The following is a 21,773-nucleotide window of genomic DNA, read 5'->3' on the forward strand; positions in this document are numbered from 1 at the left end:
TTCGGGCCTCTTTCTTGTTTTTAAAATAAACTTTTACAAAAGGAAAAAAAAGTCACTCTTGCTATTTCTTTTTTTTTAGTTAGAGTTGGAACATTCCTTGGACCAGGTGTTGGTATTGCAGGAAAAGCCCCCCCCCCCGCCCCCCTTAGCCAAGCCCCTCGGCCTCTGCTCCTCTCTCGCTCCTCCTTCCACCCCAGCTCAGCTCCCGCCTCCCTCCCGCCCTTCACCCCCCAGGACTGGTCTGTCGTGTTTCATCAGTTCAAGAGAAGACTGAAACTGAAAAAATGAAAACAAACAAAAAAAATTGTACGGCAGTTTTTACTTTTTATCGCTCGTTTTTAACTTCACAAATAAATGATAACAAAACCTCCCCGTGTCTGCCGGGTGCCGTCTGTCTCTTCCTCTCTGTCCGTAGAGTTTTAAGTAGCGTTTTAAAGCCGCTGTCTGTTCTTTCTAGATGTTGTAAATGCCTGATAATGGTGATTGGAAATAACAAGCTTTGTGTTTGATTTTTTTTTTTTTTTTTTTTAAGACAAAGATACAAGAGAAAATAATTTTCTGCAGGTATATTGTGCTTTCTTAATTTACTTTTTTCCTTTTTTTTAATTTGGTTAAATAAAGTGCTTTTTTGTTTAAAAGCCGCATGCTGGCCGCCGTTGTGTTTGTAGGGGAAGAGGAACAAGGCCTGGCCAACGAGAGCGGGGTACGGTTCCCTCACAGGAAGGGGAGCGGGTTGAGCCCCAGCAGTGCTATCTTCCCCCACCCCATTTTTCCCTCTGGGGAGCAGGCCCATGGGACAGGTTCCCATGGACGCAGCTTGCTATTGTGCACACCTGGCTCTGGGCCTCCCAGTTGGTGTTCTGGCTCTGTTTCGGGCCTGGCTTTGCCTATTACCGGTAGACCAGGCCTGTTCAGAAAAATGGCACCCAGTGGATTCCGACTTGAGGATCCCATGTGACAGAATAGAATTACCCCACAGGGCTTTCTTGCTGTTACCTGTACGGGAGCAGATCACAAGGTCTGCTGGGTGCTCGGGCACGGATAGGAGTGCGCTAGGGCCATGTTAGCTGCCTGACCACTGTGTATGGCTGGAGAGTCCCTTTTGAAATTAGGGTTGAATACCAGTGTTTGAAAATCAGGTTTCACATTTAGAACCTGGCTACTTGGGCCCACAGGCCTGAGTGACAGCAGCAGTGATAGCTGCCCCCTTCCCAGGTGAGGCCGTCAGAGTCCCCATGACTCCTCCAAGTTGTCAGGAACTTGCCCCTGTGGGCGTGGTTGTTGGTGACCCAACTCGGGACTGGTCCCAGGAAAGGGTTACAGGAGGGTCGGCCTAGGTCAGAACCTAGGGCTGTCACCGCATCTCACCGCACGGGCACACCCAGGTCCAAGTCCTGCTCAGGGTCCTGGTAAGGCATGGGGCCAGCCCTGTCTGTCTCACTGCAAACTCTCGATGACAGAGCAGCACTTGACAAAGATATTCTCCGGAGTCTCTTCTGCCAGGATCTAGAGGAAGGGGAGCCAGTTTTGAGTGACAGTGAGGACACCGTCCTAGACACTTCAGATGAGCCTGGGGAACAAATAGGTGCCCGTGCTTTTTTTTAAACTTAAGTGCCCAGGGTAATGTGAGTGACGGGAGGAGGATGAGCCAGGAAGGTCAAATGTGACCACGGACTGCTTTGTGAAGGGCAAATCTGGCCACTTGGCCACGGTCGAACTTAGCTCCACAGCGGCCCCCTGCTTTGAGAATGCCTCACCAGGGGAGAGACACATGGCCAGCCCCCTCCTGCAGACAGATGGGGCCATCTCCACCATGCCCATTGGATTTCCATGACAGTGCAATGGAGCAGGAACAATGGGGTCATTTGAAGAATGGGAAGGTATACCTGCTTACCACCTGGAGCCTAACCTGTATGGCTGGATTTGACTTGGGATGTGGATGACCAGTTGCCATTAATCTTAGGTACGGTTGCTATTTTTCAAAACTTACTTTAATTTTGCAGTCTCTTGGAGCCAATCAATTTGCTTGAGGAGGGGCGCAAGCAGTTTGCCATCAGCACCTGTCTTAGAGGTTGGAGGTTCAAACCCACCCCCGTGGCTCCTCAGAAGAAAGGTCTGGCAGACTGCTTCCATAAAGATGGTTGTTAGGTCCTATCCAGTGGATTCCGACTTGGGGATCCCATGTGACAATAGAATTGAGCGGATCACCAGGTGTTTCTCCCATGGAGCCGCTAGCTGAGTTTGAACCTCCAAACCTTTCAGTTAGCAGCTGAGCTAACCATTGCACCACCAGGGCGCCTTCCATAAAAATGGCAGCCAAGAAAACTACAGAGCAGTGCTACTCTGTCACATGGGGTCGCCGTGACTTGGCTGACTCCACGGCGACTAACAACAAATCTGCTTGGACCTTGAACCTTGCCAGAGCTTGTGCCTCTGATGCCTAACGGGAAAAAGACGTTCCCTACATGAAGAAAAAACCTGTTGTCATCGAGTCAGATCTGACTCATAGCGACCCTATTAGACAGAGTAGAACTGCCCCATAGAGCTTCCAAGGAGCGCCTGGTGAAATCGAACCGCCGACCTTTTGGTTAGCAGCTGTAGCTCTTATCCACTACGCCACCAGGCTTTGTGTTCCCTACATTATGCCATGGGAAAAATGGGGTCCACGATAGATGGATCCTGACCAAAAGGAGGAAAAGTGTGGAACAGAACTTCAAACTGGTATGGAAACCAGACTTGCTGGATCCATTGAGACTAAGGGAACCCCTGAACTTAATGCCCAGAAATAATCTTTAAAACTTGAACCAGAACTATCCCGTGAAGCCATTGTTAAACTAAACCACAGTTCAGCCTGATTAATAACGTCTTCCACAAGCACAGCACTCTTGAAAGAATGGTCTATATACTGGTGGTGCTGTGAGTTGGAATTGACCCAACAGCAGTGGGCTGCGAGTGTAAATTGGCAGCAGTTACGTTAAGGCGCAGGTGAGAACTTCCGGGGCAGAGAACCTAAGTGAGCGGTGGTGAAGCAGTGTGGCTAGAAAGAGGGCGAACGGTGACACAAGGTGAAGCATGTGGCACAATGAGCTGTTGATGGTGAAATGGCAACTGGCTGTATGTTCGGTTGTGTATATTGCCACCAAAAATAAATATTAAAAAAAAAAAAAAATGGCCCAGAGAGGGAAAGGCCCGGGACCAGGCCAAGCATGCCCTTGTGCTGTTCAGCTGGGCTTGCCCCAGGACGGAGTGAGCACGCAGGGGGCACCTACATTTCGGAGCAGGTTCTTCTGCTGGTAGAAGGTGAGGACGGGCTGGCACAGGGAGTAGTGGGCATCCAGGCGCTGGCGGACTGCAGCCTCGCAGTCGTCCACTCGATGCTCCAGCTGCCTGCGACGCAGCACCCGCTGCACCATCGTCTCCATGGAGCAGTCGAACACGATGACCATGTTGGGGGCCTGGCCCACCTAGGTATCCAGGGACCGGGGTGGGGGGGGAAGTGAGGTGAGAAACAGGCTGGGAGGGGTAGCTCTGCTCTGTCCCCATGCCCTCAGACATCAGCAATCTACGGTCATGCGGCTTGGGGAAGAATCCCCGGGTTTCATATCCCTTTATTGTTTTATTGCAAGTTTTTGTCTTAGGTGTTTGTTTTTTGGGTGGTGGTGGGTATCACAGTCGATTCTGACTCATAGCGACCCCAAGTGACAGAGTAGAACTTAGGGTTTTCTAAGCTGGTGGTGCAGTAGTTAAGTGCTCAGTTGCTAACTGAAAGGTTGGCAGTTTGAACCCACCAGCTGCTCTGTGGGAGAAAAGACCTGAAGGTCTACTCCTGTAAAGATTATAGCCTTGGAGCCCCCATGGGGCAGTTCTACTCTGTCACATAGGGTCGCTATCAGTCGGAATTGACTGGATGGCACACGACAGTCTTTATGTGAGCAGATTGCCAGGCCTTTCTCCCACAGAGCCACTGTTGGTTTCCAACCATCGACCTTTTGGTCAGCAGCCGAGTGCTAAACCATTGTGCCGCCAGTAGTCCCGAAAAATGAGCCAGTGAAAACCCTGTGGAACACAACAGTCCAAACCCAGTGTGCATGGGGTCGCCATCAGTTGGAGGCCCAAGTCAACAGCAGTTAACAACCACAACAGAAGACACTGACACACCTCCAAAGTCAAACGACCAACAATCAAACCACGGCTGCCAGCCAGCCCATGTCACCCCCCTGGAGGGAACCACCTTACGTGTGTCTTGTGGCTCCTTTCTGGAGCCCTTTTAGGCACACGCTGTACAAGCAAGTACAGCTCTATATTCTGTTTCCTCCTTTTTTATTGAAAATGGCACAAACACTGGTTTGTCCTTGGCTTATTCACTTCACAGAGCATGGGGACCATTCTGTATCGGCACGTGGGAGATTTCTTATTCTGTGTGTGTGTGAGTGTGTGTGTGGCAACATGTACATGACATAAAATTTACCATTTTAACTATCTTAAAGTGTAGAATTCAGAGCCATTCAGTATGTGCACGGTGTTACACAAACATCACCAGTGTCTAGTTCTAGAACAGTCTCATCACCTCAGAGGAGACTTGGCCCATCAACAGTCACTGTTAATTCTCCCTTTCTGCCAGTCCCCGGCAACCAACAACTAATCTACTCCCTGACTCTATGGATTTGCCTGTTCTGGATATTTCATATAGATGGAATCCCAATATATGACCTTTTGAGTTTGACTCCTCTCACTTAGCATGATGTTTTCAAGGTTCACCCTCATTGCAACGTGTATCAGTCAGTTCCTTGTTGTTTTTAACCACTATATAGTGGTTAGGAGCTCGGCTGCTAATCAAAAAGTTGGCAGTTAGAATCTACCAGCTGCTCCTTGGAAACCCTGTGGGGCAGTTGTACTCTGTCCTATACAGTTGCTATGAGTCAGAATCTACTCAACGGCAACGGTTTCTTTCTTTCTTTTTTACAGTATTCTGCTAACCAAAGGGTTGGCAGTTCGAATCCACCAGGCGCTCCTTGGAAACTCTATGGGGCAGTTCTACTCTGTCCTATAGGGTCGCTATGAGTCGGAATCGACTTGACGGCACTGGGTTCTGGATCATATAACTGGAAGGAATACACAGAGTTACTGTACCTAAAAGAATTGGTTGACATTCAGTCATTTCAGGAGATAGCATATGATCAAGGGTATTGAGGGACGAAGTCCAAGCTGCACTGAAGGCATTGGTGAAAAACAAGTCTCCAGGAACTGACAGACTACCAACTGAGATATTGCATGAAATGGATGCAATGCTGAAAGTGCTTACTCGTCTATGCCAAGAAATTTGAAAGACAGCTACCTGGCCAACAGACTGGAAGAGATCCATATTCGTGCCCATTCCAAAGAAAGGTGATCCAACAGAATGCAGAAATTGTTGAACAATATCATTAATATCACATGCAAGCAAAATTTTGCTGAAGATCATTCAAAATCGGCTGCAGCATTGTATCGACAGGGAACTGCCAGAAACACAAGCCGGATTCAGAAGAGGACGTGGAACAAGAGATATTGCTGATGTCAGATGGATCTTGGCTGAAAGCAGAGAATACCAGAAAGATGTTTCCCTGTGTTTTATTGACTATGCAAAGGCATTTGACTGAGTGGATCATAACAAATTATGGATAACACTGTGAAGAATAGAAATTTCCAGGACAGTTATAATTGTGCTCATGAGGAAACTGTACATTGACAAAGAGGCAGTTGTTTGAACAGAACAAGCAGCTACTATGTGATTTAAAATCAAGAAAGGTGTGCATCAGGGTTGTATCCTTTCACCATACCTATTCAATCTGTATGTTGAGCAAATAATCCGAGAAGCTGGACTATATGAAGAAGAACGGGGGCATCAGGATTGGAGGAAGACTCATTAACAACCTGTGTTATGCAGGTGACACAACCTTGCTTGCTGAAAGTGAAGACGACTTGAAGCACTTACTGATGAAGATCAAAGACCACAGCCTTCAGTATGGATTACACCTCAACATAAAGAAAACAAAAATCCTCACAACTGGACCAATGAGCAACATCATTATAAACGGAGAAAAGATTGAAGTTGTCAATGATTTCATTGTACTTGGATCCACAATCAACACCCATGGAAGCAGCAATCAAGAACTCAAATGATGCATTGCATTGGGCAAATCTGCTGCAAAAGACCTCTTTCTAGCGTTAAAAAGCAAAGATGTCATTTTGAGGACTAAGGTGCGCCTGACCCAAAGCCATGGTATTTTCAGTCACCTCTTATGTATGATGTGAAAGCTGGACAACGAACGAATAAGGAAGACTGCAGAAGACCTGATGCCTTTGAATTATGCTGTTGGTGAAGGCTATTGAATATACCGTGGACTGCCAGAAGAATGAACAAATCTGTCTTGGAAGAAGTACAGTCAGAATGCTCCTTAGAAGTGAGGATGGCGAGACTTCATCTCACATACTTTCAATGTGTTATCAGGAGGGACCAGTCCCTGGAAAAGGGCATCATGCTTGGTAAAGTAGAGGGTCGGCGAAAAACAGGAAGACCCTCAACGAGATGGACTGACACAGTGGCTGCAACAATGGGCTCAAGCATAACAATGGTTGTGAGGATGGTGCAGGACCGGGCAGTGTTTCATTCTGTTGTACATGGGGTCGCTACGAGTCGGAACCAACTGGACGGCACCTGACAACAACCTTATTTGACTTAAAGGTGAATTTGGGAGACCAGTATTCTTAATGCTAAAGGTCCAAAGATCATCTCAGGGCGATAGCATCAGAGGGTCACCACAACCTCCATGGCACCCAGAAATCAGCCCTGCCCAGTCCTGCACCATCCCCACGATCAGTTGTGGATCGGGCTATTTTGATCCACAGGGTTTTTCCTTGGCTGATTTTAGGAAGTAGATGGCCAGACCTTTCTTCTAGTCTGTCTTAGTCTGGAAGCTCCGCTGAAACCTGTTCGGCATCACAGCCATAAGCAAGCCTGCACTGACAGGTGGTGGGTGTGCATGAGGCGCGCTGGCCGGGAATCAAACCCAGGGCTCCTGCACAGAAGGGGAGAGCTCTACCCCTGACCCACCGCTGCCCAGGCTGAGATGGATTAGGAAGAAAGGCCTGGCGACTGACATCTGAAATCAGCCAGTGAAAACCCTGTGTATCACAACAGTCCAATCCACAACTGATCACGGGGATGGCGCAGGCCTGGGCAACATTTCCTTCCATTGTGCGTGGGGTCACCATGAGTCGGGGGCCGATTCCATGGCAGCTAACAACAGATACGATCATCCTCATTCGCACAGGAGGGGCGGGTGGCAAAATTAAACACACATTCCTGATTTAAAAAACACACACACACACAAAATCTACTAAAAACAAACAAACCCGTTGCCGCTGAGTCAATTCCGACTCATAGCGACCCTATAGGACAGAGCAGACAGAACTGCACCATAGGGTTGCCAAGGAGCGGCTGGTGGATTTGAACTGCCGATCTTTTGGTTAGTAGCCGTAACTTTTAACCACTGATCCACCAGGGCTCCGAAACCCACTAGGGATCGATAAATATTTCATAAGCTATCATCTTCCTTGGAGGGAAGCTTTTCTTTCTGGCTAAAGTCAGGAAGAAGACAGGATTGCCCACCCTTGACACTAGGACTTAGTATGATACGGGAGAATTGTTGCTGGGCACCCTGGAGTTGATCCCAACTCCTAGTGACCCCAGGTGACAGAGGAAAACTGCCCCAGAGGGTTTTCTAGGCTGTCATCTTTACAGAAGCAGACCACCAGGTCTTTTTCCCTCTGAGTCTTGGGGTGAATTCGAACCACCAGCCTTTCAGTTAGCAGCCAAGCACTTAACCATTGCACCACCAGGGCCCCTGTTCACTACAGCAATTAGGTAAGAGAAAGCAATTCAAGAAATCAGAAGTGAAAAGGAAGAGGAAAAACTCTCTCTCTTTGCACGCGATGTGATTTTATCTCTGAAAACTTTGAGAAAGTCAACAGACTTAAGAGAACTTGATAAAGTATATCTGATATAAAATTAACATGCAGATGCCAAAAGCTTGCAAGATATAATAATCATCAGTTATGAGATCAAAATAGAAGAGAAGGCCCATTTACAAAATCAGCAAAAACAAATAATATAAAATACCCTCACCAAGTATCATGGATTGAATTATGTACCCTACAAAATGTGTGTATCAATTGGGCTGGGCCATGATTCCCAGAATTGTGTGATTTTCCTACATGTTGTAAATCCTGCCTCTATGGTGTTAATGAGGGAGGATGAGCGGCAGTTGTGTTAGTGAGGCAGGACTCAATTTATAGGATTGGATTGTGTCTTGATGCAGTCTCTTGAGATATAAAAGAGAGAAGCAAACAGAGAGACAGGGGATCTCATACCACCAAGAAAGTGGAGCTGGGAGCAGAGCGCGTCCTTTGGACCTGGGGTCCCTGCGCCTGAGAAGCTCCTCGACCATGGGAAAATTGAGGACAAGGACCTTCCTCCAGAGCTGACAGAGAGAAAGCCGTCTCCTGGAGCTGACACCCTGAATTTGGACTTTTAGTCTACTTTACTGTGAGAAAATAAACTTCTCTGTTAAAGCCATCCACTTGCGGTATTTCTGTTATAGCAGCACTAGATGACTAAGACACAAAGCTCAACAAACTGTGCCAAACCTATATGATAAAATATTTCGAAGTGACTCAAGAGCTATGGCTGGTAACCAAAAGGTTGGCAGTTTGAATCCACCAGTCACTCCTTGGAGACCTCATGGGGCAGTTCTACTCTGTTCTATAAGGTCAATGTAGGATCGCTATGAGTCAGAATTGACTCGATGGCAACAGGTTTGGTTAAGTGACTCAAAAGGGGATTTGAACAGAGGGATAGATACCTGCCTGTCGTTGGATAGGAAGACTCAACATTGTAAAATGGCTGGATCTTCTTAGTTTATAATTTCAATGTGATGCAAATGTGACAGCTTATTTTTTGGTGGAGTGAGGTTGGTTCTAATACACAAGCTGGAACGGCCAGGACAACCTTGGACAAGAACAGCATGGTGGGGGAGAGGGCTCAGCCCTACCAAATAATAAAACATGATACACTACCACCAGTTTTTGTCAAGTTCACTCCAACTCTTGGCGGCCTGATGGATATGTGTCAGAACACAACTCTGCTCCGTTGGGTTTTCAGTGGCTGATTTTTCGGAAGTAGATCACCAGGCTTTTCTTCCGGGGCGCCTCTGAGCTGACTCAAACTTCCAACCTTTTGGTTAGCAGCTGATGGGTTAACAGTTTGCAAAAACATAATACAGCCTCTATAACTGAAACAGTTGGGTGCACAATTGGACCAATGGACCCCTGGAACAGAATAGAAAGTCCAGAAATAGACCCACATGAATATGGAAAGGATATAGCTAGGGTGAGCCATGGTGACACAGTGCTTAAGGCACTCGACTGCTAACTGGAAGGTTGGCAGTTCAAAACCACCAGAGGCTCTACGGGAGAAAGACGTGGCAGTCTGCTTCCTTAGAGATTTACAGCCTTGGAAACCCTATGAGTTTGTTATGAGTCAAAATCAACTCCATAGCAGTGTTTTTTTTTTTTTTTTCTTTATGGCTAGGGTGGCATCTCAAATGAGTTGGCAAAGCATAGACTTGTAAATAAATGATGTTGGGACAACTGGATCACAATTTGGAAAAAGATAAAATTGGATCCTTAGCTCGTTCCAAAAGCTAGGATAAGTTCCAAATGGATCAGAGGCATAAGTGAAAGAAATAAAACCATACAATGAATTCCTTTATAACCTAATAGTGAAAAAAATATAGTTACATCTCAAAATCCAGAAGCCATAAACAGAAAAAAAAAAAAAACTGAAAAATTGGGCAAAAATTTAAAAAATAACTTTTTGCGTGGAAAAAAAAACCATAATGCAAGCTAAAAAAATAATTGACAAACGGGAAAATATTTGCAACCCCTATCACAGACAAAGGGTTAACATACCTCATATATAAAGAACTCCTAAAAATCAGGAAGAAAAAGAGAGCAACAATGTATTTGCAAAAAAAAAAAAAAAAGAAGCAAAGAATATAAAGGGGGAGTTTGCAGAATAAACCTCACTCATAAATAACAGAAATGCCCAATAACGTTGAGAGTGAGAATGAAATGGTACAGCCACTTTGGAAGACAGCCTGGCAGTTTCTTACAAAGCTAAGCAAAGGCTCACCATACGATCCAGCAATCACGCTCCTAGGTATTTACTCAAATGAGCTGAAAACTTATGTCCACACAAAAACCTGCATGCAAATATTTATAGCAACTTTATTCATAACTGTCCAAAATTGGAGACAACCGAGATGTCCTTCAACCAGTGGGTGGATAAACACACTATGGTACATCCATACTATGGGGTATTATTCACTGAAAAAAAGAAACGAGCTATGAAGCCACGAAAAGACATGGGGGAGCCTTAAATGTGCATTGTAAGTGAAAGAAGCCTGTCTGAAAGAGCTGGGTACTGTATGATCCCAACTATAGGGCATTTTGGAAAAGGCAAAATACAGAGACAGTGGTTGCCAGGGGACCGGGGAGAGGAGGGAGGGATGAATAGGGGGAGCACAGGGCATTTTCTGGAGACAGAAACTATTCTGCGTGATACTGTGATGGTGAACCCTTGATGTTATGCATTTGTCAAAACCCACGGGACTGTGCAAGACAGAGTGAACCCTCATGTAAACCAGGGGCTTCCGTTAGTAAGAATGTATCAATATTTGTTCATCAGTTGTAACAAACGTACCTCAGGAATGTAAGATGTTAATAATAGGAGGAACTGCGCAGACTGGAATGCTGGTGGCCTAGTGGTTAAGAGCTATGGCTGCTAATCAAAAGATCATCAGTTCAAATTCACCAGGTGCTTCTTGGAAACTCTATGGGGCAGTTCTACTCTGTCCTATAGGGTTGCTATGAGTTTGATTAGATGGCAACGGGGTTTTTTTTTTTTCTTTTTTTTTTTGGTACCTGCACAGAGGGGAGGGGGTATATGGAGACACTACTTACTGAGCAATTTCTCTGTAAATCTAAATTGCTCTAAAAAATAAACTATATTTAAAAAATAAAAAGACTGCACGGAGTTACCATTTCTTGCCTAATCAGATTGACAAAAATCCAAAAGTTGGTGTGGCTGTGGGGACATGGGCACCCTCATACAATGCTGCCACCACCTGTCTGTCAGTCTGTCATACTGTGGTGGCTCGTGTGTTGCTGGAATGCTAGAAGCTATGCCACTGGTATTTCAAATACCAGTAGGGTCACCCATGGTGGACAGGTTTCAGTGCAATTTCCAAACTAAGATGGACTAGGAAGAAAAGCCTGGCAACCAACTCCTGAGAATCACTCAGTGAAAACCCTACGAATCACAACAGACTATTTATTATTCCATATAGTGCTGGGGGACAAGCCCCCCAGGCTGGAAGGCATTCAAAATACACAGTGGCCGCGTCAATGGTTTCAAACATACCAATGGTCATAGAGACAGTGCAGTTGTGTTGTTGTTAGTTGCTGTCGGGTCAGTTATGACTCAGGACGACCCTACGTGTGCAGAGGAGAACCGCTCCATAGGGCTTTCACGGCTGTGGCTTTTCAGACGAAGATGGCCGGGACTTTCTTCCGAGGGGCCTTTGGATGGTTTCCAATTACCAACCTTGTGGTTAGCAGCTGAGTGTGTTAACCATTTGCATCACCCAGGGACTCCAAGTTCCCACTCCTGGCCTCATAAATGATTAGCTGAACCGTGTTTTCTCCACTGATCCATTGGAAGATGGCGCAGGACGGGGGGTCGCCGTAAGTCGGGGGCTGACTCCACGGCAAGTACCTAGAGCTTCCCTGAAACTGAGAACTCCGGCAAGCGAAGCACTAAGAATGGCGCTGGGCACCGTGAACTCTCAGTAAGTGTTCACCGTGCTGTTGCCATGGGGACCTGAGGGCCGGCGTTGCCAAGAGAAACTGGGCATTTTGATGTGGAATCTCCTGATTTTTGAATGTTGGTCACTGTTAGGGGTTGACTTGTGTCCTCCCTAAAAGATATACTTGTGTTCTAGTCCTGAACCCGTGACCTCCCTTGGAAATAGGGCCTTTGACGATGTTATGCCATAAATCAACATGAGGTCATATTGGAGTAGGAAAAACCAAAAAACCAAACCCATTGCCGTCTAGTCAATTCCAACTCATAGTGGCCTTACAGGACAGAGTAGAACTGCCCCATAGGGTTTCCAAAGAGTGGCTGGTGGATTCAAACTGCTGACCTTTATGGTTAGCAGGCATAGCTCTTAACTACTATGCCACCAGGGTTTCCTATTGGAGTAGGGTGGGTTCTAATCTTATAAGACTCAGGATTTTTCCGTTTTTAGTTTTGGTGAAAATATACACAATACGTACACCACTTCAACAATTTCCACAGGTACAATTCAGTGGCATTGGTTATATTGCTCAAGTTGTGCCATCTTTCTCAACAACCTTTTCCAAACTCTTTCAAACTCTCTGCCCCACCAGCTTCTCATCTATCCTTTCGAGTTGCAGTTGTCAATTTGATCACGTATAGACAATTCTTTAAAAGAGTATGATGCTTAATGCAGACATTCTTTTCTAATTGGGTGAGCCTACTATTTGGTTCAGCAGCCCTGGTGGCACAGTCATTAAATGCTCGGCTGCTAACCAAAAGGTTGGTGGTTTGAACCCACCAGCTGCTCCGTGGGAGAAAGATGCGGCGGTCTGCTTCCAAAAAGATTACAGCCTTGGAATCCCTGTGGGGCAGTTCTACTCTGTCCTGTAGAGGTCGCTATGAGTTGGGATCGACTCCATGCAACGGGTTTGGTTTTGGTTTTAATATGTGGTTCAAAGATGATTTCAGGGGATAATTTTGGTTCAAGGTTTAAAGATTTCCTCAGGGTAATAGTTTCTGGGGGTCACCCAGCCTCCTTGGCTCCAGCAAGTCTGGCTTCCTTGTGATTCATGATCTTATAAGAGAAGGCGAAGAGACGCAGACACTGAGGAGAACACCAGGTGAAGACGGAGGCAGACACTGGACTGAAGCAGCCACAAGCCAAGGATTGCTGGGAACCACCAGGAACCAGGAAGAGGCAAGGAAGCCTCCTCCCCTAGAGCCTTCGGAGGGCGCCTGGCTCTGCCAAACCTTGATTCCAGACTTCTGGCCTTGGAACTGGGAGAGAACACATTTCTGTGGTTCATTTGTTCCAGTTGATGGTCCTTTCTTACAGCAGACCTAGGAGACTAATTTAACTTGCTTGGCTGCTAACCGAAAGGCTGGAAGTTCAAGACCACACAGCAGTGCCTCAGAAGCAAGGCCTGGTGACCTACCTGCTTCCGAAAAATCAGGCATTGAAAACCCTACGGAGCACATTTCCACTCTGACACACACGGGGTCACCACCAGTCAAGGCTGACTCACTGGCAGCTGGTAGGAAACAGATATCGTTACTAACTTTAAAAGACGTGTTAATCATGGTCCCGACTCAACACATCGTAGGCCAAATGGGGCCCGAGGGTGAGGACTTTGTAGCCTTTGTCCTGAGGCTCTGCAGTCACTGTAGAGGCCAGTCAGCTGGCATTTACGATTGGACGGACAGCTTCAGGCCAGACCCCGGTCCCAGATGGACGAAGGCAGAGAGATCAATCAGCCTGGCCTTTGCCCTGGGCGGTGCAAACAGCTAGCCGCTCAACTACTAATCAGAAAGTTGGTAGTTCAAACCCACGTAAGGGGCTTCAGGAGCAAGGCCTGGAGATCCGCTTCTGAAAAGCCACAGCCTTGAAAACCCTACGGAGCACAGTTCTGCTCTGACTCACATAGGACTGCCACGTGTCAGAACTGACTCGACAGCAACTGGTTTGGTTTTGGCTTGGTTTGCCCTCATGGAGTTCCCAGTCCAGAAGTTGTTATTGGGTGCCAGAGTGGATTCCAACTCACAGCCACCCCATAGGACAGAGTAGAACTGCCCCATAGGGTTTCTAAGGCTGTAATCTTTACACAAGCAAACTGCCACATCTTTCTCCTGCACAGTGGCGGCGTGGGTTTGAACTGCCGACCTTTCAGTTAGTAGCCGAGCACTTAACCACTGTGTCACCAGGGCTCCTTCAGTCCAGGAGCCAGACTTAATTGCTTCAGAGGAGGTGTGAACAGAAGGCAGGGCCGCACCCACCTGCCTGTGGGGACAACGCTCCAGCCCTGTGACCTTTGATTCCATCCATATACCTGCACTTCTTGGAAGGGATTTTAACTAGAATCCACTTCCAGGCAAGCCACAGAAAAGGCTAGAAGCCGCCGGCCTGCCTGGCCTCTGGTTTCTCTTTTCCTGCTTACCAATTCCAAAAACCAAAACAAACCGATTGCCATCAAGTCAATTCCAACTCACAGTGACCTCACATGTTTCAGAGAAGAACTGCGTTTTAAGCAGATCGCCAGACTTTTCTTTCGTGGAACCACTGAGTGGGTTTGAACACTGAGCCTTTTGGTTAATAGTTGAGAGATCCATATTTGTGCCCATTCCAAAGAAAGGTGACCCAACAGAATGTGGGAATTATCCAACAATATCATTAATGTCACACACAAGTAAAATTTTGCTGAAGATCATTCAAAAATGGCTGCAGCAGTATACTGACAGGGAACTGCCAGAAATTCAGGCCAGATTCAGAAGAGGAGGGAACGAGGGATATCATTGCTGATGTCAGACGGATCCTGGCTGAAAGCGGAGAATAGCAGAAAATGTTTACTTGTGTTTTATTGACTATGCAAAGCCATTCGACTGTGTGGATCATTGTGTGGATAACATTGAGAAGAATGGGAATTCCAGAACACTTAATTGTGCTCCTGAGGAACCTGTACATAGACCAAGAGGCAGTTGTTTAAACAGAACAAGAGGATACCACGTGGTTTGAAATCAGGAAAGGTTTGTGTCTGGGCTGTATCCTTGCACCATACCCATTCAACCTGCACGCTGAACAAATAATCCGAGCAGCTAGACTCTATGAAGAAGAATGAGGCATCAGGATTGGAGGAAGGCTGTAACGGGGTAGCGGTAGAATCGGACCTCGTCTAACTTCAGCGAGAGGGAGAATCGGCACCAGGGTCAGCCTAAAGTTGATTCCCATGAGGTGGAGGGCAGTCCACCCTCCAATCTATTTACCAATTCTGACGCCAGCTGTCCTCCCCCAACAGCACTCTCTACTTCTCTGCTGGCTTCAATAATTTGTTGCAATGGCCACACAGAACTCACAGACCATGCTTGCAGTTATGGGGTTTCTTAGGGAAGTAACATGAGATCAGGATTAACTTGGAATTAACGTAGACAACATGAATGTCAAGAAGCACACAGGCAAGGTCTGGAAAGCTCCCCAAAGTGAAGAGCACATCCCTCGCTTCTGTAGTGCAGGACAGCTCCCCCCCTCTCTCTCTGTCTCTGTCTCTCTCTCTCTCGGCCAGCCATGCAAGCCTCCTCTAGGTCCCCTCAGGACAGGCCTCTCAGCCCCCTCTCGGGCCTGGCCTGGACCCCTGCTCGGGCATGTGTTACAGCTTTTTGGCTCCGTCAAGTTCCCAGAGGCACCCTGCTCCACCAGCAAGCCTCCAAGCCCACCACACCATCTCGCACCAGTCTCCTCGTTTTGCTTGCTCTGTTCCAGTGTTACAGCTCTCTGTCTCTCAGGCCTAGGAGGTTCTCAGCACAGGGACCCCTGGTCGAAAGGACGTGCTCCACTCCAGGCTTTTCTAATTGGTGATAATGAGGTCCCCTTCATCCTCTGTGGGATGAATGCTCATATAGGCAAGGGGCTCAGTCCTACTGGGCAGATTTTACGTACCCTATTTGCATAATGGAAACCTTGGTGGCCTAGTGGTTAAGAGCTACAGCTGCTAACCAAAAGGTGGGAAGTTTGAATCCACTAACCGCTCTTCAGAAATCACAAGAGGCAGCTCTACTCTGTCCTATAGGGTCACTATGAGTGGGAACCAATGCCACAGCAACAGGTTTGGTTTTGTTTTGGTTTCTATTTGCATAATAACTGACCAGTCCCCTCTCTGGACTAAACTGGCCAATCCTCTCACAAGTGGCTCCATCTATTTGCATAATCACTGACATTTTCTGCTGCTAGGGACTGGTTTCCTCCCTGGGTAAAAGTCATAAGCTTCTCCAAAGGACTAGGGCAACTGTAACCACTCCTCAGGGCCCAGGGGGAAAATCTCCCAAGCTGTTTTCTTTTTCTCTCTTTTTCACAGAACCAAGGCAGAAGGCCACATAAAGAAACTAGTTTCACCACAGACTGCCCTCTGGTCTTTCGGCCATGGGTTCTCTCACAAATATAACATTCAGAGGGTTACTTCCCACTCCGTGTACATTTTCCTAGCAATATTACAATCTTTGTTCAAATCAGTCCTTAACAATTAGTCCATTGGTGTCACAAAAACTCCTCTCAAAGGGAGGTCACCCACATAAACCAGAGACTACATCAGCCTGAGACCAGAAGAACTAGATGGTGCCCGGCCACAACCGATGACTGCCCTGACAGGGAACACAACAGAGAACCCCTGAGGGAGCAGGAGAGCAGTGGGATGCAGACCCCAAATTCTCGTAAAAAGACCAGACTTAATGGTCTGACTGGGATTAGAAGGACCCCGGAGGTCATGGTCCCCAGACCTTCTCTTAGCCCAAGACAGGAACTATTCCCAAAGCCAGCTCTTCAGACAGAGATGGGGCTGGACTATTGGACAGAAAATGATACTGGTGAGGAGTGAGCTCCTTGGATCAAGTGGACACATGAGACGATGTGGGCAGCTCCTGTCTGGAGAGGAGATGAGAAGGCAGAGGGGGTCAGAAGCTGGCTGAATGGACATGGAAATACAGGGTGGAGAGAAGGAGTGTGCTGTCTCGTTAGTGGGAGAGTAACTAGGAGTATATAGCAAGGGTATATAAATTTTTATATGAGAGACTGACTTGATTTGTAAACTTTCACTTAAAGCACAATAAAAATTAGAAAAAACAAACAAAAAAGATCACTCAGGTACCAGCCATGCAGGTCTGCTGCAGGTGTCCATCTAATCTGGTCAGATTCTTCAAAGTCATCTGGGCTTCACCCTCTCTGGTGTCTGATAAAATTTAACTAAGAGATTATTATTCCCTTGCTCTGAGCCTCTCTCAAGGTATTAACATAGCAAAGCCTTTAAGGGACTTTAGGTCGGGCCATCGTACCCCGGTTCAGCAGTGCCTCCTCCTTAGTTCACACTTTCACAGTTACGGCTTCAACAATCAGTTTTCACAGTCACAACCCTGTTAACAATCAACACTCACAACTGATCACACGGTCATATCCGCATCTTCCTCCACCCTCTCTTCCCCAGACCCATCAGAAAAAGACAAATCTATTCAGTGGGGATCCTCCCATTTCCCCTCATTCCAAGTGTGAGCATACCCATGGAAGCCAGCCACCTCATGCCTTTGTCTCCCCCCATTTTAGATAGCTAATGTTTAAATCACCCATCCCTATCAAACCAGTACTCTGTACACAGGGCTACTGCATTGAAACAAACAACCTGTGTTTCTTTTGGGCAAATCTTAGCTCCCCTTTTAGCATATCCAATCAAGTACTGGCTAGAGGCAGAGTTACATGCTCTGGTTTTTGGTTTTTTTAAAATACCCAATATTCATTTCTATCCACATTTAGGTCTGTTTTACAACACCAGGTAGGAGAAACATAGTACATTCAGATAAACACATAAACTTTTTTTTTAAACATTCTGGTTTCCTCTTCTCGACCCCCTGACTAATTTTCCATTCATATGCATATGGCTTTGGCCCTCTGGCTGGGTGGAACCAGAAGACCCTGGTTCTGTGTCAATCATCTTGCTTAATCTGCCAGGCTTTCACCCCAAGCCACTCCAAATGTGGGTTTTCTCTCCTCAATTTTCCTATTTGGTGCTCCAGCATAACATCCCTTATTTTCCTTTTAGCCATTACAGACAACAATCAAAGTAACTATCCAAAAGCTGAAAGTTTTACTTCCCACACCCTTTCATCCTTTCTCTTCCAAAATCCCATGCTTACATGAGTCAAGAATGAACAAATCCCACTTCTGACACCAACTGTAATGGGGTAGCTGTAGTGTCAGACCAAAAATCAGCACCACCATCAGCCCAAAGCTGATTCCTATAAGATGGAGGTCAGACATACCTCCACTCTCCAGTCTTTTTATAAATTCTGACAATAGCCGCCCTCCCCACTTCAACTTGCTTACTTTGAACTTGTCAGGAAAGACCAAACTCTAGAAAAGGACACGTAATTGGTAAAGTGGAGAGTTGACTTGCTTACTTTGAACTTGTTGTCAGGAAAGACCAAACGCTAGAAAAGGACACGTAATTGGTAAAGTGGAGAGTTGACAAAGGTGAGGGAGGCCCTCAATGAGATGGGCTGACACCAGTGGCTGAAACAGTGGATTCAAACATAGCAGCAATTGTGAAGATGGCGCAGGACCAGGCAACATTTAGTTCTGTTAGCCATGAGTCAGAGTTGACTCCACAGTAAACAACAATATTCCATTGTGTGTATATACCTCATTTTGCTTATCCATCCATCTGTTGATGGACACTTGCATTGTTTCTACCTTTTGGCAACTGAGAATAATGCTGTGATGAACACTGGTGAACATCACACCTGTCTTTCAATCTTAACATCCCCAGCCCGGTGGACGCAAATGGTTAAATGCTAGGCTACTAATCAAACTATAGTTCAAACTCACCCAGAGGTGCTTCAGAAGTAAGGCCTGGTGATCTGCTTCTGAAAGGTCACGCCCTTGAAAACCCTATAAAGCAGTTCTACTCTGACACACACATTGGGTCACCATGAATTGGGATCAACTCCATGGCAACTGACAACAGCATCCCCAAGCCTGTGGACAGGGCCTGCTCTCAATGACTCTTTGGGAATTGATGGTAGAGAAATGAATGACTCTGTTCCATCTTTATGGCCTAGGGATGAAGCTAAACCCTCCTGCTACTCTACGGATAAATATTTTATCTACTGGGTGTCAGGGGCTCTGCAGGAAGGTATGGAAACGACTTCACCCTGCCCTCAGAGGGTTCTCTAGCTACTCACCTGGTGTTATGGACTGAATTGTGTCCCTCCAAATATATGTTGCAATCCTGACCTCTCTACCTGGGGTAAGGAGCGCCGGTGGCAACGTGGTTAAATGCTTGGCTGCTAACTGAAAGGTTAGCAGTCTGAAACCACTTAGTGGATCCACAGGAGAAAGACCTCGTGGTCAAATTCCATAAAGATTACAGCCTTGGGAACACCATGGGGCGGTTCTACTCTGTCACCTGAGGTGGCTATGAGTGGAACGGACTCGAAGGCAGTGGGTTCTTGCCTACCTGTGGATGTAATCCAGTTTGGAAATAGGTTTTCTTTGTTATGTTAATGAGGTCATACCAGTATAGGGTGTGTGCTAAACCTAATCACTTCTGAGTGAATAAGGAGCAGCGTGGACATGGAAATCCCAGTGGGGTAGGGGTTAAGAGCTACGGCTGCTAACCAAAAAGGTCTGCAGTTCGAATCCACCAGGCACTCCTTGGAAACCCTATGGGGCACTTCTACTCTGTCTTATAGGGTCACCATAAGTTGAAATTGACTTGACGGCAATGGATTTGGTTTGGTTTTGGTAGTGGAGATGCAGAGACAAGTATGCACACAGTGGGACAAAGACATAAACTACCTAAAGAGGACAGAAGAATCAGCAAACCCAGGAACTCCAAGGATTGCTGGGCTCCTGGAAGCTGAAATGAGGTCCCTGGGTGGTGCGAATGGTTAAGCCCTCGACTACTGGCCGAAAGGTTGGTGGTTAGAGCCCACCCAGAGGTGCCTCAGAAGACAGGTCTGCCAATCTGCTTCTGAAAGGTCACGGCCTTGAAAATCCGAGGGAGCACAGTTCTACTCTGACACACATGGAGTCGCCATGAGTTGGAATCTACTCGACAGCAACTGACAACCATAAAAACAGAAGCTAGCCATACCCTAAGTTCGGACATCTAGGCTCCTGAACTGTGAGAAATTACATTTCTGTTCTTTAAAGCCACCCAAGGGTGGTATTGGGCCCTGGTGGCACAGTGGTTACGAGTTTAGGCTGCTAACCAAAAGGTTGGCAGTTTGAATCTACCAGCCACACCTTGGAAACGTTATGGGGCAGTTCTACTCTGTCCTACAGGGTGGCTAGGAGTTGGAATAGGCTCAATGGCAACGGGTTTGGTTCTTTTTTTTAAGGGTGATATTTCTGTTACAGCAGCACTAGGGTTCTAAGACACCTGTGTTCTAGAAACTCCAGCAACCTGATGGCCACTTGATAATACAAAATTCCCTTCCCTCCAGCTCTCATCGCTCTGACCTCCATCTGGCGCTGCCTTCCCCAAGGTGGGAAAGGAGGAAGGGGCTCACCCCTTGCCACACCCTCATGTGCGCTGTGTGCGTGTGCACGCACACGCACGCACATGCGCACATGCACACACATGCACAAGCACACACACACACACACAATTTGAAATCACTCACAATGCGCTCAAACTCCTTGGCCTGCTTCAGTTCCCGGGGGAAGCCGTCGATGACGAAGCCCCGGCTCTCCGGGCGGGACAACAAGTTGTCGCTAACCAGGTCAAGGATGACACCCTGGGGAGGAAGGGGAAATTCAGTGTCAGGGGCCCCACTCTTCCTCACCCCACACCCCCAGGAGAGCAATTTCTCCATGGTCACCTTGGCAAATTCTCTTCCTTGGTCTGGACCTCGGATGAAGATGGTGACGCCTGCCCGCCCAGCATCCTGGGTCCCAAGTCTGCCCTGGTGTCCTGGGGGCATCTGAGACTACTTCTGGGCATTGGACTCGTCAACTGTGGGCTGGGGGGACATCTACCAGGTGCCTAGCTTGCCTGGTCTCATTGTCACCGTAACGTTACAGGTGTGTACCGGTGTTACCTCCACCTAGAAAAACTAACCCGATTGCTGTCGAACTGACTCCAACTCATGGCGACTGCATGTGTGTCAGAGTGGAACTGGGCTCCACAGGGTTTTCAATGTCTGATTTTTTGGAATTAGGCTGCCAGGCCTTTCTTTTGAGTCATTTCTGGGTGAACTTGAACCTCCAAACTTTTGGCTAGCAACTGAATGTGTTAACAGTTTACACCACCCAGGGACTCCTAAAACCAAGCCAACTGCTGTCGAGTCAACACAGACTCATAGCGCCCCCATGTGTTACAGAGTAGAACTGTGCTCCACAGGGTTTTCTTGGCTGTAATCTTTATGGAAGCAGATCACCAGGCCTTTCTTCCGTGGTGCCACTGGGTGGGTTTGAACCATCAACCTTTAGTAAACCACTGCCATCGAGTCGATTCTGACTCATAGTGACCCCATAGGGTTTCCAAGGCTTTAAATCTCTGCAGAAGCAGACTGCCACATCTTTCACCCCCAGAGCCACTGGTGGTTTGCCAACCTTTCAGTTAGCAGTTGATCACTTTAACCACTGCGCCACCAAGGCTTCTGTTGTCACGTGTAAGCCACTTGCACCCCCTAGGGACGTACCTCCATTTTACAGGTGAGAAAGCTGAGGCACAGAAGAGGTCAGTGAACCACCCAAGGTCACCAAGTGAATAAATACTAGATAATTTTACTGGTTTTCATTATCCATAAGGAAGGTTTTCATTGGGCTGGTATTCAGCAGATTGCCAGGCCCTTC

At 47.0% G+C, this 21,773-nt stretch overlaps 1 protein-coding gene across 1 annotated transcript; it reads right to left on the reverse strand.

The window, feature by feature from the left end:
* Nucleotides 1-244: 244 nt before the first annotated feature.
* LOC100659768 (adenylate kinase isoenzyme 1) lies at nt 245-21,609 on the reverse strand. Its single transcript, XM_023540690.2, has 3 exons — nt 20,600-21,609; nt 3,270-3,464; nt 245-1,506 (listed from the first exon to the last, which is right to left on the reverse strand). Exons 1-3 carry the CDS (start codon nt 20,897-20,899, stop codon nt 1,438-1,440), a joined length of 564 nt encoding a protein of 187 aa, XP_023396458.2. The 5' UTR covers nt 20,900-21,609; the 3' UTR covers nt 245-1,437.
* Nucleotides 21,610-21,773: the final 164 nt, after the last annotated feature.

The sequence above is a fragment of the Loxodonta africana genome, chromosome 3 (genome assembly GCF_030014295.1).
Source record: "Loxodonta africana isolate mLoxAfr1 chromosome 3, mLoxAfr1.hap2, whole genome shotgun sequence".
In the NCBI taxonomy this organism is placed as follows: Eukaryota; Metazoa; Chordata; class Mammalia; order Proboscidea; family Elephantidae; genus Loxodonta; species Loxodonta africana.

Excerpts from the sequence above, each read along its gene's own strand:
- LOC100659768 (XM_023540690.2), bottom strand. The coding sequence starts at position 20,899 with ATGCCCCCAGGACACCAGGGCAGACTTGGGACCCAGGATGCTGGGCGG. Across the intron at positions 3,465-20,599 it reads CCAAGGAGTTTGAGCGCATT|GTGGGCCAGGCCCCCAACAT; the intron begins GTGAGTGATTTC and ends CTGGATACCTAG. Across the intron at positions 1,507-3,269 it reads AGAAGAACCTGCTCCGAAAT|ATCCTGGCAGAAGAGACTCC; the intron begins GTAGGTGCCCCC and ends CCCTTCCTCTAG.